General features: G+C 40.5%; 1 protein-coding gene across 3 annotated transcripts in view; it reads left to right on the top strand.

The window, feature by feature from the left end:
- nrg3b (neuregulin 3b) overlaps positions 1-14,500 on the top strand; it is a 237,616-nt gene that overhangs the window by 216,736 nt on the left and 6,380 nt on the right. For all 3 annotated transcript variants that reach the window (XM_061756160.1, XM_061756162.1, XM_061756161.1), the window contains 3 exons: positions 1,097-1,217; positions 7,814-7,914; positions 13,039-13,221. In XM_061756160.1, the coding sequence (XP_061612144.1) occupies positions 1,097-1,217; positions 7,814-7,914; positions 13,039-13,221 (405 nt within the window). The remainder of the gene's footprint in view (positions 1-1,096; positions 1,218-7,813; positions 7,915-13,038; positions 13,222-14,500) is intronic.

Genomic DNA, 14,500 nt, shown 5'->3' on the forward strand with positions numbered 1-14,500 from the left:
TGGTTAATGAAGGTGTTATAATGGTGATAAATTTCAATTTTTTTTCCAATGGAGACATTGATTCTAAATTAGAAGATTTGCGAAATGCCTGCCGAATCGGCCTGCCGACGTCAATTACTCACATGCAGAGATGCGGAAAGAAAATAAATGTAGACAAAGAGAATTAACAGCAGTCTGTAAAGGAAGGCGGGAGTTAATGCAGCTTATAAATTGTCTTAATTGAATGTGTCTGGATAAATAATAATCGGGTTTCATTTTCTGTACTGTGGAGCTCTCACAGGCTGCGGCACAAATCGGTCAGCATGACCGAGCGTGCCGCTGTAATGAATGTACCAGACTCAGCCCGTCTTGGTTGAATTTAATCTCCTCTTCAATTTCGGTTAACAGGGGTTGGTTTTTCTTGTTGTTTTTTGGGGTGGGAGTTTCTTGGGTTTATTCAGCTTTTCTGGTAAAACTTGGAATCAGATGTCAGCACAAAGGAGGCTAATTAGTAACAAATCTAATTTAAACATGTCAATGTTTATTATTTTCATATGAAAGTCTGACAATATTCTGAAGCACATTTGATTACTATGAAGTATAAAAACAGTTTTTCTGTTAATTAATGCAGTCATGTTTTCATGCCCTTTAGTCAGAAAGCATTTCATATGCAGCACTGCAGAGAGTTTAGCAGTCCTGTGTTTTTGAAGATGAACTATTAATGGCAAATTAACATTTAATCCAAAAGTTTTAAGAATCACTTAATATTGAATTCAATCAAAGTTGAATCCGAAGGGAAGGAATGGCCTCACATTAAGCACAACTAAAAGATCACATTGTTTCCTTCACAGGAGGGAAAATACGGTAATAAATGAAATGATATTTATTTAGATTTTTTTTCTGTCTATTACAATAACTAATGCGCAATATCAAATTTTCAAACGAGACGCTACCTTTTGATCAGCCAGGTGGCAACTAGCTACCGAGCAGCTAGTGTAGAACCTAATGTAGCAATCTACATCTTTAATGTCCATTTTATTTACTTGACTAATTGAGTGTGTTCAGGTTGTAGGATTCTAATATATGTATCTATTTTTGTTTTCATTTTTATCCATAGGAGACACCGTCAAAAACTCCAGGCTCACTTCTCAGAAAGTCGCGGTTTAAGAGACTGCGGTATCAACGCCTCCGGTCTGATGTCCAAATCTTCTTCCAGAACGCAGTACACGCTCCAGAAGGCAAGTTCTCAACACTTTGCAGGTTATAGTTTATCCTTATCTTATCGATGCTATCAATTTCCTGAAAAAGTTTTTTCACTAAATAGTGCCAAATGGCATCATCAAAACGATTGAACATTCCAATGGCCAATATGGAGATACCGAATCCATTCTTGTGCACTATACATAAATAAGAAACTATCACACGAGAGGGAGTGTATTACTTTTATTTAAATCACTACGGCTGTGATTCTGTCATCAAATTATTTGTTTGTTTGTTTATTTAATCAGTTAGTCCGATTTGTCAACACGTAGTTTAGCAATTAAACCGTGCCATTCGCTGTGGAGTTAGCCGTTAGCATGACATGCTAACAAGCCAAAGCTTCATCGTCGATATTGACAAAAAAAAGAACAAAATTGAAGCTTGTTTAACCGTTTCACTTTCACGGAGAGAGTTGGCCAATTAGTCCACTTCACGTCAAGTCACGTCACGCTATCACGTATTTGAGTGGGCACTCCACGACGAAGTTACACGAAGTGGTCCGGAAATGCAAAATGAAGCCGAGTGACACGACGACGAGGGTCTGCTTGTGTTTGTACACTTAATGTGTCATTTTTGGGTCATTTAATCCCATGAAGACCCCTGGAGGTTTGCAGTGACATCTCCGGGTGTTTTCTCCTTGCCTCTGTCCTCATACGGCAACCATTCATACTTCAGATCAAATGTTGTTTTTGAAATATGTCCATCTTTTCGACACTGTTAACAACCCCCCACGGTAATGTTAGATAACCACTGACCGTCAATGTAGTCCAAATTAACAGTTTTGAACACAGATGATGCAGAGTTTATATGTGAAGTTAAAAGTCCCAATGCTGTTGTACAATATTAAGATGATGACTTTTGTCCATTCAAATTGCTCGGTCGGAACTAACTGTTGTATAAATGGCATTTAGCTCCTGGCTTTTGCATTATTCACTACATTTGAATTATGTATCTGTTGTTTGTAAATGCTAAAAACCATGAAGTGGACGAGGACAGGAATGCTTGTGCGAAATGTGACTCTTGAGGATGAAAGGAAATTAAATTGTGATTTAATTATTCATTCCATATAATCATCCCCCCCCCCCCAAAAAAAAAAAAAACATGACACAAGGACATTTTGAAGAGAATCCATAATGAGCCAGAGGTTAATTTTAACATTAGAACGCATAACGTCACTGTCCGAGGTTCACGTCAGGACTTTTTGACCAAATGCGATTCTCGGCTTTGTAGCGTAACAACCAATGAAAACGGGTTTTAGCAAGTATCTCCATTCGCCGCCAGAACTGTTCTTCTACGTCTAACCATATTTTGTGGGGACCTCCAATAATTTGTTTTAATGAACAAAGTGGGGACAACCTTGAATAACGAACGTAATGTTTGTAACTCAGAACATCGTGTCGAATTATGATGAAAGCGTTTAATTGAACCAAGTGCCGACAGCCTTGGGTAACAAACAAAATGTTTATAATAATCATGTTTACATACTGTATAATAACAGTTGTTTTTAGTGTGTCTGTATGAAACCAAAATGGAAAGATGACAAGCTCAACATTGGGCAGAAACCTTCTCTTATAAGTGAAGTGGCCGTGGCTTTCATCGCAGAGGGGCTGCATACGTTATTGTAGGCTGTATCCTCACGTCATTACAATTAGCGAAATGCATTCACGACTCTAAATGCGACCTTGTTGTTTGCACGAGAAATAGTGCCAAGCTTCGTCATTTATAATCAGCACTGTTGCTAATGTTTGAGGCAGCTGAAAAGGAAGCAGGGAGATGCAGCTGGCCTAAACGTTTTTTTGTTTTTTTATAAGCAATAAACTCACTGGAGACCCTGTTGTATTTGGAGTCCAATTCGGGTTTGTCGGCTTTGTTGCATCTCTTTTGCGTAAGTACTTCTCTGAATGTAACTCTTACCGAGGCTCTTCAATAATGCAACAGTGTCTTCTTCTGAAACAAACACCCCTAAAGCAAGCCCGACCCAGGGAAACTCAATTCGCAGACTCTTAAAAAGCTTTTTTGACTGTGTTATCTGAAATGACGACTAAACAGTTGACAGCCGAGAAGTGTTAAAAAGTTAAATGTACATCTTGGCGCGGAGCAATTTCTCCTTCCAGAAACAATTTGGAAACAACTATGCAAAACGTTTGGCACCAAAACCAATACCAACACTTTAAAAGCCCAATCTGTCTTTTTCATCGGGGGCCTCAAAAATTCTTTAAAACCTCGTTGGATGCAAGGGGAAGGGGATGACACAAACATGAAACCAAGCTATAACAGAACAGTATGAGGGAAGCTTTAAGGGAGGAAGGGAAAGATCAATGACCTTAAGCACATTGGAGGAGGAAATGATCTGCAGAGTCCGAGGTAAGATTACCAAGTGACCACAGACAACAGTTTGTCTCCAATCCCCACAACTTGCAGCCATCTTGGAAATGTCTTTATTTCATTTTTTCTTTTCAAGCACAATGTCATAACACTGTTTCTCTTTTATCTTGTGCGTGGCCGAGAAAGGGAAAAGCTTCACATAATTGCACATCGGGAAACATTGCAGTGGAAATCCTCCCTCTATGTGCACTCCAATAGACCTTAGAATTGCACACCTGAGGGGGTCATATATGAAAAATTATTTGTTCAATTTACCCTTCAAAGGATTGGAACTCAAATGGAAAGGAAATTTCACGCATTAAACGGCCTTTGTTGCCCCTGAGAATGGACAGAGATGAGAGTGAATTAACGTCTCTGTTGGAATGAGATTGCAGAGCTGATGTAAAAATTATGTGCCACAGATGTGTCAAATGAGGTCAGGAAGGAAATTAAAGTTCCATCAGCCTATAGTTAATGTGGTGGTGACTAATGGACTGGAAGAAGAAACAGAGGTCAGACGAACCAGGGACCCTTTTTCTGGTGAATGCCACAATGGTGTTCCGCCGGGTTATGTTCTGGAACCTCTAAAATATGGTTCATACATTGTCAGAAATCAGGGTACTGCATCAATCTGTGGTTTGCTGTGCCAAATAGGGTTAGGGAATAAGGTCAGGCAAGACAATAAAAGTCCCATCAGCATAAGGTTAATGTGGCGGTGGGGAATGTACTAGAAACTGATTGTCAGGCAAAAGGCAGATTACACCCAGCTCTGGTAAGCAGTCAATAACCTGGTAATGTCATTACTGGATGGTGTTCCACAGGGGTGCGTTCTAGAACCCCTCAATGTGATTCACTTTGTTTCTCACCAGGACAAAGGCTAATGGTATTATATCTACATACGGTGCATAAATTGAGTTCATACATTGTCAAAAAATCAGCACAATCATTGGTTGTACCTTTCATACATCTAAAAATGGCTCTTCGGGTGTTAAGGGCACTAAATCAGTACCTTTCAGATGACCCGCGAAACAGTCAGTGAGTTTCAATGAACAGGTAATCAGTAGGGTTGTACTTTTTGAGTACATTCAGATGACATTTCTATGTTGAATTTGAAATCTAGGATGCCCATAGAGAGGCTACAATATAGCCGAATCTGCAGGAATAATTTAATTGGCATCTTGTTTAGCAAGTGCTGTGGTGTGACAGCGACAGCCTTGAAACCAGCGCTTCTGTAGGTATCTCCATAATTAATGAAATGGCAGCCGGTGGAGCTTGACAGGTCATGCCGCCAACAGTTACGCATTGCAAATGCACATGCAGGTGTGTGATTATGCAACAGTGTGGAGATACCAGGAAGTGGCAAAAAGTGTGCAGCTGAGCGCAATTCTTAATTATCCCCCTGCTTTTTATTTAAGGATCCAAAAAGGGCCCATAAACAAGCGCTGGATTAATGCTAGGCTGAATGGAGAGGTTGTCTATAGCTTTTTATTAGGCCCCTGTGTCCTGCTGTTGTCGCCAAGTTGTCTTATTCTGTAAAGGCTTTTAAAAGAGTCGTAAAAGCCTGGCCACAAACAAACAGGTAGCAGCAAGTTAACAAAGTGGTTACACCTTGCAACAACATCTTCCATTTTGTCAGCTATGAATGGAATCCAAGACACTGGTCAGGCTTTAAAAGAACCTTTCTCAGAGGAAATAATAGAAATAACCCACACTGACACCATCCTTAAACCTTTATTAACTGTACAGTCATTCTAAGTCACAAAAAGTTAACCGCGGTTAATATTAAGATGGAAAACCACGGGGATATTCTGAATTAGAGGTGCGTTCTTTAACAATATATATTGTAGCGCGATATAAAAACAATATCCGATTTATTGTAACCCTCTATCATTTGCTACTGAACCCCGAAGCTCATGGGGTAATTTTTGGTCCAGTTCCACATTAAACAACTTCAGGGTTTGACTAGATATTCCACTCTGTCACTGGGAGTGTTGTGGTTCACACGGCGGACTCTATTTCCCCTCTGTGTCGCTTTCTCGATGCGATTGACTGGTGACCGATCCAGCGTGTGGCGTGTTTCTCCCACATTAGGCTGCGATCGGCTTCAGTTCACCCGTGACCCTGAACAGGATAAGCGGTAAAAAAGCCTGGGGAAAAAATGGGTGGATGGTTCTCCTGTATTCCTCTGACAAAGATAGCACAATTTGGAGAGAGGACATACTGTTATCTCTTTAGGTATATAAAAAAAAGGGATCCCTCAAAACACAGAAATCAATGTCGAGGGACATCCTTTTAATGCTATACAAACCCGAGAGAAAGAAAAGGGGCAAAGCAGCAAGTCGTGTTTGCAGAATAACTGAATTATCTCCTGATTTTCACCGAGGCGCTCCTGCGGGTGCTTCCCAGGGATTGCCGACAGATAATGTTGTTCATTTTGATAAGACCAAGGGAAAAGACGAACGGAGAGCGGGGCGGGGGAGCCATTAACGTAATCTTGTGTGGGATTAATTGTTGTCTGCGAGGGCCAGTGTGCTGCTCGATGCACAAAGGGTCCCCTTCTAATCTGAGCTTTAAAATGTAAAGTGTAATTAAAGACAGCGCCTGAGCATGGGGGAATACGCCAGGCAGAGAGAGCTTCCTCTCCCTGACAGAGGACATAAACCTTATGGAGTGCGCTGATACTCCACTCTCTTTCCACATTATGTATTTACCCCCAAGCTCTTTCACTCTGCCATTTTACATCACTTGCAGCATGTTTTTATTTGGACCGTTGCTCAAAATGGGCCAAGATGAGCTGTATGAAATCAGTATTGACGAAAAATTGGATTTATTGTGCTCCAGGGCTCCCTCTACAGTTCAGAAGTGTAATTGAATTCAAATCCATCCATCCATCTTTGGTAAATGTGCGTTTGATTTATTTATTTTTTTATTTTACAAGCTGACCAAAGTGAATTTGATTGAGATAGACGGATATACTGTTTATTGAGGCGTCTCAGCTCATCAATACAGCACTATTAGTTGCTCTACGGAGAGGACAAAGAATATATAACTGTGAGTACTGTTTTATCGACCCAACGATTTCCTATAACATGCAAGAAACGTCATTTCATCATATTCAAGCCTTTAATGATGGCTATCAAAATATATGCTTAGTTTGTCAGTGTTCCTCATTATGATGAGCCATTTTTAATCGTACCAAAAGGCAGTTCACACTTGTGTGAATGTGATATTCGTTTGTAAATGAAATGATGACCGGATGTCTCAAACAATTGTCTTAAAATAAACCCTTATTTTTATCTTTCCGCAGTGCAGTTCACTGTAATCAGGCCAAAAAAAATCATATAGCAACAAACCACTGAAGCATACTTCAAATTAAAGTCCTTGATGAGCACTTTCCAGATATGTCATAACTTTGCCCTGATATGTACCCTCAATGTCCCGAACCATGATTTGATCACTATAATAAGGTCAAAACACATTTTGCAACAAATCACATTGAGTCATACTGTAGCTCAAATTACAGGCCTTAATGAGGACTGTCTACTTATGTCAGTTGTGTGACCACAATGTCCAAAAACATTATTAGTTCACTCTAATAAAGACAAAAGTAATAAAGTAAATATAGTAAAAAATAATGTTTTTTTTTAAAAAAGACAAACATTTGCTTCAAAATGAAAAATACCACAAACCATGACACCAAAACATTTTATTTCAAACTCATCCTACATTACCCTACAAAAATAAGGGGTTTACAGATTACTTTGAAATAAAATGCACATGCAAATGTGGCAAAGATTCTCTTTAACAACCCAGGCTAAACTCCTCCTCGACATACAATAATGTCAGTCTCTCAGTCGAGATGTATCACTTCAACATACTTCCTTGACACCAATTACTACTTTTAGGAATTTGGCGCCATCTTGTGGCAGGTGAGTTTTTCAGCACTTAGCTGGGAATCGGTCCACAGAAAAATAAATTGAATAGCTAGTCCCAAATAAGCAGGAGTTCACTGTACTACAAAGGCAGTGTCCAGGCTGGTCCTCAAATATTTTGATTGCGAAGGATGACAAGGACAATATTGTCATTGCTGCAAGCTAGCGGATCATCACAATGATTTAGCAGCTGTTCTTTTGAAGGTCATATTCGCCAGTGTTGCTTCAAGTTAACCCCAGCATGCATTTATGACAATCACATTGTGTCTCCTTTACAGAGCTGCGGCACCCTCGGGTGCCCTGCCAACGCGGCGCCGGGAGCGTCGAGAATATCGCCGCCCATTCTCAGCAGAGCACAGTCGAAAGGGAAACGCTTCAGGTGAAAATCCTCTCACATCACTCACACTCGCATGCACGGGCGAATGCAATCAACCTGCCATATGGCTATGTGTGACCTTTAGACAATAAACAGATGATGTATACAATTGTGACGGATATATATATATATATATATATATATATATATATATATATATATATATATGGTCAAGTGGTAGCTAATATTTACATTTGAAATGGATCTAGCTTTGTCTTTGTCAAATTTATGGATTTTCAAGCTTGTTTTGTAGCTTGTCCAATACCCCAGACCTATGACTAATTACATATTTACATAAATATAATAATATAAGATACAAGTTACCAGCTATATGAGCCCCTAATTTTGAAAGTTCTGCTAGCTTAATGCTATTACAAAATGCAAACTATCATCGGTGGGGTAACCAATAGCATCGGTGTTGCAATGTTATAACACTCTAAGCCACAGATATTTGAGCACAAACAGTGGAATAACACATGACAGCTATATAATAATACTCACATATATTCTTTATCCCCTGCGAAGAACGACTAATATTATTGCAGTTTACTGAGGAGCTGCCGCCATGTACTGTATATCAATATGTTTGTATTACACTGCCCCCAGGGGGCTTAAGATGCGCACTCCAGAAGGAGCAGCACAATATCCATTGAATTGAAGTTAAAAATGCTATAAAATATATATTTTTGGGGGGAGGCTATAACCGATTAATGGTATTTCCAGTCATTTCAATGGGGAAAAAATTATATATTCAAATTGTGGTGACCCACAAGAGGGAGACATTCACCAGGGGCATGTATCTTCAAGGGAGTTGTTGGCGTCAAAGGGAGTGGTTAGCTGTTTGATGGGAAAACAGTTTGTATGTGGAGAGTAAAGTGGCATGACTGGTTCTCGTCTCCTCGTCTTTAATTTACTGCATTTCCACAATATTATATTTAAGTTTTGTTAAACAACACTTTACAAATCATTAGGAAACAACAATTGGAAAAGAGTAAACATCCCCGCAGCGGGAAAGAACAAAAAAAATGTACAGTGAAGCTTGCTTCATATGACATAATGCAACATTTCGGCTACAGAGGATCTCGGAGGAGGTTGTGCTTTGTAAACATAGCTAGCGGGACAAGGGTGAGTGTGATGCGGAGCGAGCAACAATAACCTCGTCTGATAAGTCAACAGAAAAAAAATATCTGTTTTTTTTTTCTTTCATGAAACGTCTGCTGACGCACTCTGACGCTTAATGACATTCATGTCAGGCAGCCAGAACAAAATTTCTCCCGTGGGGGCTGCTTGCACTCACTGCTGGCAAATCACCAGAAATGAGTGACGGTAAATGTCTGCTTTCTACTTGATCTATCGCTGTTGTCCTAATTATGGGCAGCTCTGGAAAGTCGGCCGTAAATCTGCCACGTAATGGGATGCAAATAAGACAAGACGGTGCATAAAGCGGCACACGTTTATTTAAAGTCGGTCTGATGAGTGCAGCTTTGGGCGTGATAAAGCAAGGACATGCAGGATGTGTTGGTGATTGGAGGCCGTTGCCTGACAGGCATCAAATTCGACCCGGTGGGGGGGGGAGGGGGGGCGGTGACAATGTGATGTCACGCAGGTGTTTCATCCCGGGCAGCGAACAGTCAATCATTTGTTTCTGCTTGTCGGAGTCGGACGAGGCGGAGCTGAATTAGACTCTGATGGATGATTTGGAGATGTTTTTGGCTATTGACCCGAGTAACCACAGCACACAGTGAGCCATCGGAGATAAAAAGCCTCATAAAAAGCTGTCAGCGAGACCCAAAGCGTACCCGTCCCACACTAAGTGTATTTCCTGAGTGAAGACAACAACCACGGAACAGTTTACTCCGATATATATAGCAGTGAAACTACCATACTAGTGCCTATTATTGTCTTTTGGGGAATACTATAAATCTTTTGGGGTGCAGGCACTCCTTACGGAGGAAACTTCTTTCCAAGGACCCCCTCATAATCCATCCAGCTATCCTTTTTTTTTGTAGCATTTATCCTCACTAGGATTGAAGGTGAGCTGGAACCTATCCCAGCTGACTTTGGGCAAAAGGCAGGGTACACCCTTAACTGGTCAACCAGCCACTCCTACACTTATCAATAAATCAAATTTTGATTTATATAGCAACATTCATGCACACATTCACTGCCATTGACGGCTTTAGAAGTCAAATATCCATGTTAACTGGGAGGGCTGGCAGTGAATGAGTTAAAAAGTGCTTCACAAAATAAATGATAAAAGATGCACACATCCTTCACACCTACCCACGGTCTCTGAGCCTCTAGTACACCCAACGCCTGTGTGTAAAAATTGTTACAGTTTAAAAAGTTTCAATATGTAACATAGATGCTGAGACAAAGCTAACTGAATGACTAAATGCCATAGGAATTAAAAAGTTTTTTTTGTCTTAAAAAAGTCTTAGTTATAGTCAACAAATTAGTTACGAAAATTACAAAAGAATAGGACTTTATTCCTGAAATAATAAGCCTTTTGTTCTTTAAAAAAAGACTATTATTGCAGGGATATAAGATGTATGTGATGTTATGTACCATATGTATCATATCAGAGCTTTTAATTGGCTCCAAGCTAACATGGGGAGGAGTAATTGGTATAAGTTTTTAGTTTTTCCCACTGGCTGCCTGTGACCACTTGTAAGTATGCACGTTTTTTTATTTTATTTTATTATTTTTTAATGTTTTAAATGATACAACCTAATTTATTGCAAATTATTTTTGTGGACCCCCGAGTCACAGCATGCAGACACCTGGGGGATCCCCAGACCGCAGTTTGAGAAGCCCTTGGCACCAACAATACAAGTTTCACTTTAGGATGTAACAACTTTATCACAATTTTAACTATGGATCCAATGTTGTGTGCGTTCATATTTATGTTCCAGGGAGCTAGCAGACGTATTTGTTCCACTCTATCTTCCTCTGCTCTTTTTTTTTTGCGCTATATTTATCCATAATAGTCCTAAATGGTAATAGACTGGAAACAATGTTGTATATTATGCCAAATAAAGGCCTCTAACCAATAGACGCCTCCCTCATCCACAATAAAGAAATGCCCCCCAGACACTGTTTGCGGATTCGCCCATTAATTTTGCAGCTGAATTTCTCCTCTGTATAAAATGGAAAAGCAGTGCAATGTGGTGCATAGTTACAGAGGTAAAAAGTAAAATAAAGGTAGAAAACAACTCTTCTTTATGGGCGTGTCTGTACAAGAAGAACAATTCGGCTCATCTTGTTTGTTCCTCGGGCTTATAACATATATCCCGGCGGAGAAAACGTCCAGATCAATGACTGCCTCGATCAATCGTTTCAAAAGTGCGATGCGTGGTGAATAAAAACCTCTCGCTTGCTCACGTCATGCCGCTCCTCCTGAGTCGCTTCGGCTAGAAAGTTTGACGCGTGTAAATGCTTTCCAAGTCGATGCGTAATCATGGCGACGCCACCGGTCGATGGTGCGGCGCGTTGGGCCGCCTGAACATTTGAATGTCATAAATTGAATTATGAAGAACTCGTGAGGACTAATCGATGAAGTGAAATTTAGTGCGTACAAATATTTATTGGGAACATCGCACTTGGCTCTGGTTTGTTCAGTAAAACGCATGAAACAAGTGATCAGATAATACGCAGGATTAATTCCACTGGCAAGCAGGTCACATCGGGACGCTTGTTTTTGGCAATGCGCTTCTTTTGGAAGGACCCTAGTTCTTTATTTTATCATCTCTAGACATCTAGAGGTGTCTGCAACAATAGTTATTCAACACAATGCACAATCAAAGATGGTTGAACAACTGTAGATGAGCTCGGTTTTATTGTATTTATTGATTCATTTTATTGTATTTTTTATTTTTTGCTTCAAAACTGCGAGAGATTCCGCTCACAGACGAGCCGGAAAGTTTTGCACGTAAACTACTCTTCGACTTCGATGTCCTCGCTGCCAAATATCATGCTGAGAGAACGCCGGGTTGGTTGTTTTGTTTTTCACCTCAACTCTGAGGATATTGTTACATCCTGCTACTGCGGTTCAACACAAATAAAAGAGCTTGCAGGAAAAAAAGACTAAAGTGCCGCATGATGAAGCAAGAATGAAAATGTTGTACCTGGAAATTGTGCTCCTCAAAAGTCCCATGAGGCATTAACAACGGCTTGTTTTAGGTAAATCACAAGCGTGGCGTGTCTGTTTAATGCAATTCGAACGAAAAACATTTTTGCAAGGAAGAAGTTATTTTCAGACGACTGTGAACAAGGCAACGTTAGCCGCGGCTGCTACGTTGGTAGCACGTGTTGTATTTTTTTGAAAGGTACTATCAATTTTTTTCTTAAATTAAAAAGATGTGATAAGCTTACCTGTCCAGCAGAAATTTTGCAAATTCCGCGTCGCTTCTGAATCCCGTCAGCTGCCTGAGATCCCTTTGCCTTGTTTCTGTTTGCTAGTCTTATGCCCAGTTGTTAGCAATTTTTTTTTTTTTTTTTTACTTTCCAGAGGTGGATATTCTGCCATAGTTTCAGCAAAGCTCCTTCAGCCCAAGAAGCGCAATACTTTTCCTTAAAACCTATACAAAAGAATCCAAAATGATGATGAAAAGTCTTTATTCTCCCCCTGTGTTAACAAAAACGCTTCATAAATTCCTCAATCATCGTGATTCTGCATTAGAAAGAGAAATTTTTTTTTTCAACCTCCTAATGACCTTCTTCGACGTTTCCTGCCGTGCCACCGGCAGCATGCTCGCCATTTTGATTTATGACCGCCTGCAAAGCCATGGACAACACTTGATGAGCCTCCCTCACCCTTCTTTCTCTTTCCTTTTCTTTCCTTGTCTGAATCATGACTGCATTATTATGCAAATAAAAGGTATAACTGGTAAATGACATCTGTTTCACATGATACACATAGCCCTGCCTTGTTTTTTTATGAACATTGTAAATTTCGGCCGCCTCTACTTGGGCGCGGAGCCGAAAGGTCAGTCCAAACAAGGAAGAGATAAAGATTTTACAAGGGATTAGTGAATCTGTGCGCCCGCGTGCCTTACTATGTTAAACCGCTGATATTCATCCACGCTGCTGCCGTTGCCGCTTTCTCTTTGCCTTCTGTGCTTCCAGGAGCAATTCCCTCTCTCTCAGTCCGGCCCTGAGACGGAAAGAGACCAGTCATTTCAGGACGCCGGCCGTTTCCAGAGGAAAGTTGAAGCTGCCGTCCAATCTGGCGGAGGCTTCGCGAGTGTCCGCTCACGTCTACAAGCACCTGCTGGAGGAGGAGCCAGCCGACCTGGAGTTCTTGAGGAGGTAAACTTGGATTTGCCGTTCAGCCTCTTTCTTGAGTAGTGTTTCACAACTTTTATTATAAAAATCTCACAGTACACCACCAAACAAAAAACAAAAAAATTAAATCTGCAGATAGGTGAAAGTTTTTTTTTTCCATGCTTTTTTTCCAATTGAGTTTTTCAAATTTTGGGATTATTTTTTTTTTTTCCCCTTTTTTGTTTTTGTTTTTTCTTTTTGGGAGTAGAACCAACCCCGAAAATGCTTAGCTTAAATTATTTCCGCTTATTCAAGACTTTTTTTAGGTTTAAAAAACATTTTAAAAAACTAAGACAAAACATGTATAATGGTTGTCAATTACCTGCAGATTTTTGCTATTCACGGTCTGGCTCGGTCAAGTTGCGGGGGTCCACTGTACTGTTTATAGTCGCTGTCGGAATGAAACCTCATAAGTCTGTTCCCACGTCGTCTGCTTTTTCTATGCATTGTTAACCAATTTATAGCATTGAAAATGATTAACTATTAACGCTGAACTGTCTGAGAAGTGTTTGTAAAACCTCTTCCCTCACTCTGCGGGAGCCGTGCGGCATTATTTCGCCTCAAGATTGAAAGATGGATGTTTTTTTTAGACAGTAATGAGTGAAAATAGGTGTGATACATTTGTGTAAGTCTGTTGGTGTCACAATTAATCGATTAATTGACAATTGATGGCGAATAAAAGATGATGTAACCATAGTCGTTTTGCTTTTGTGAAGTATTTAAGACTTTATGTCGGGTGAAGGGGGGGGGGGGGGGGGGCGTAGTGAGCGCAGGCTTTGATGTGGTCGGCTGGCACCAGCGCCGTGTCCTACTATTTGAATCGACTACGTGATAAATTTCCTGAAACGTGATTTTGCCGATGCGAGGATTCCACCCGACACAGATGATATGTATATTGTTATTCTCATATTAGTACAGATGAACAGATGGCTTTCTATGTAAAAAGTGGTGAAGTGCATCTCATCAAAGCCACTGACGAATGGCTATATGACGCTGGTCACGTTACACGCATGATGTATGTTAAACATTGGATGACAAAGTGCTAAGATCTGAAACACTTGAAAACACGACAGGACTCCATTCGGTTCGTGAGGCAGCTGGCCACGATGCTGCCCTCCAAAATAAAACAAGACCTTCCAACATGACCCGGACCCTCATAACACCTGAGCGGTTGTCTTTTTAAATCTCAGTCCGACACGTCAATGTCAAACTCAATCAGTCGGTCCAGCGGATGGGCTCAGGAGAGGCCGCTGACATCACCCCC

The sequence above is a fragment of the Phyllopteryx taeniolatus genome, chromosome 19, assembly GCF_024500385.1.
Source record: "Phyllopteryx taeniolatus isolate TA_2022b chromosome 19, UOR_Ptae_1.2, whole genome shotgun sequence".
NCBI lineage: Eukaryota > Metazoa > Chordata > Actinopteri > Syngnathiformes > Syngnathidae > Phyllopteryx > Phyllopteryx taeniolatus.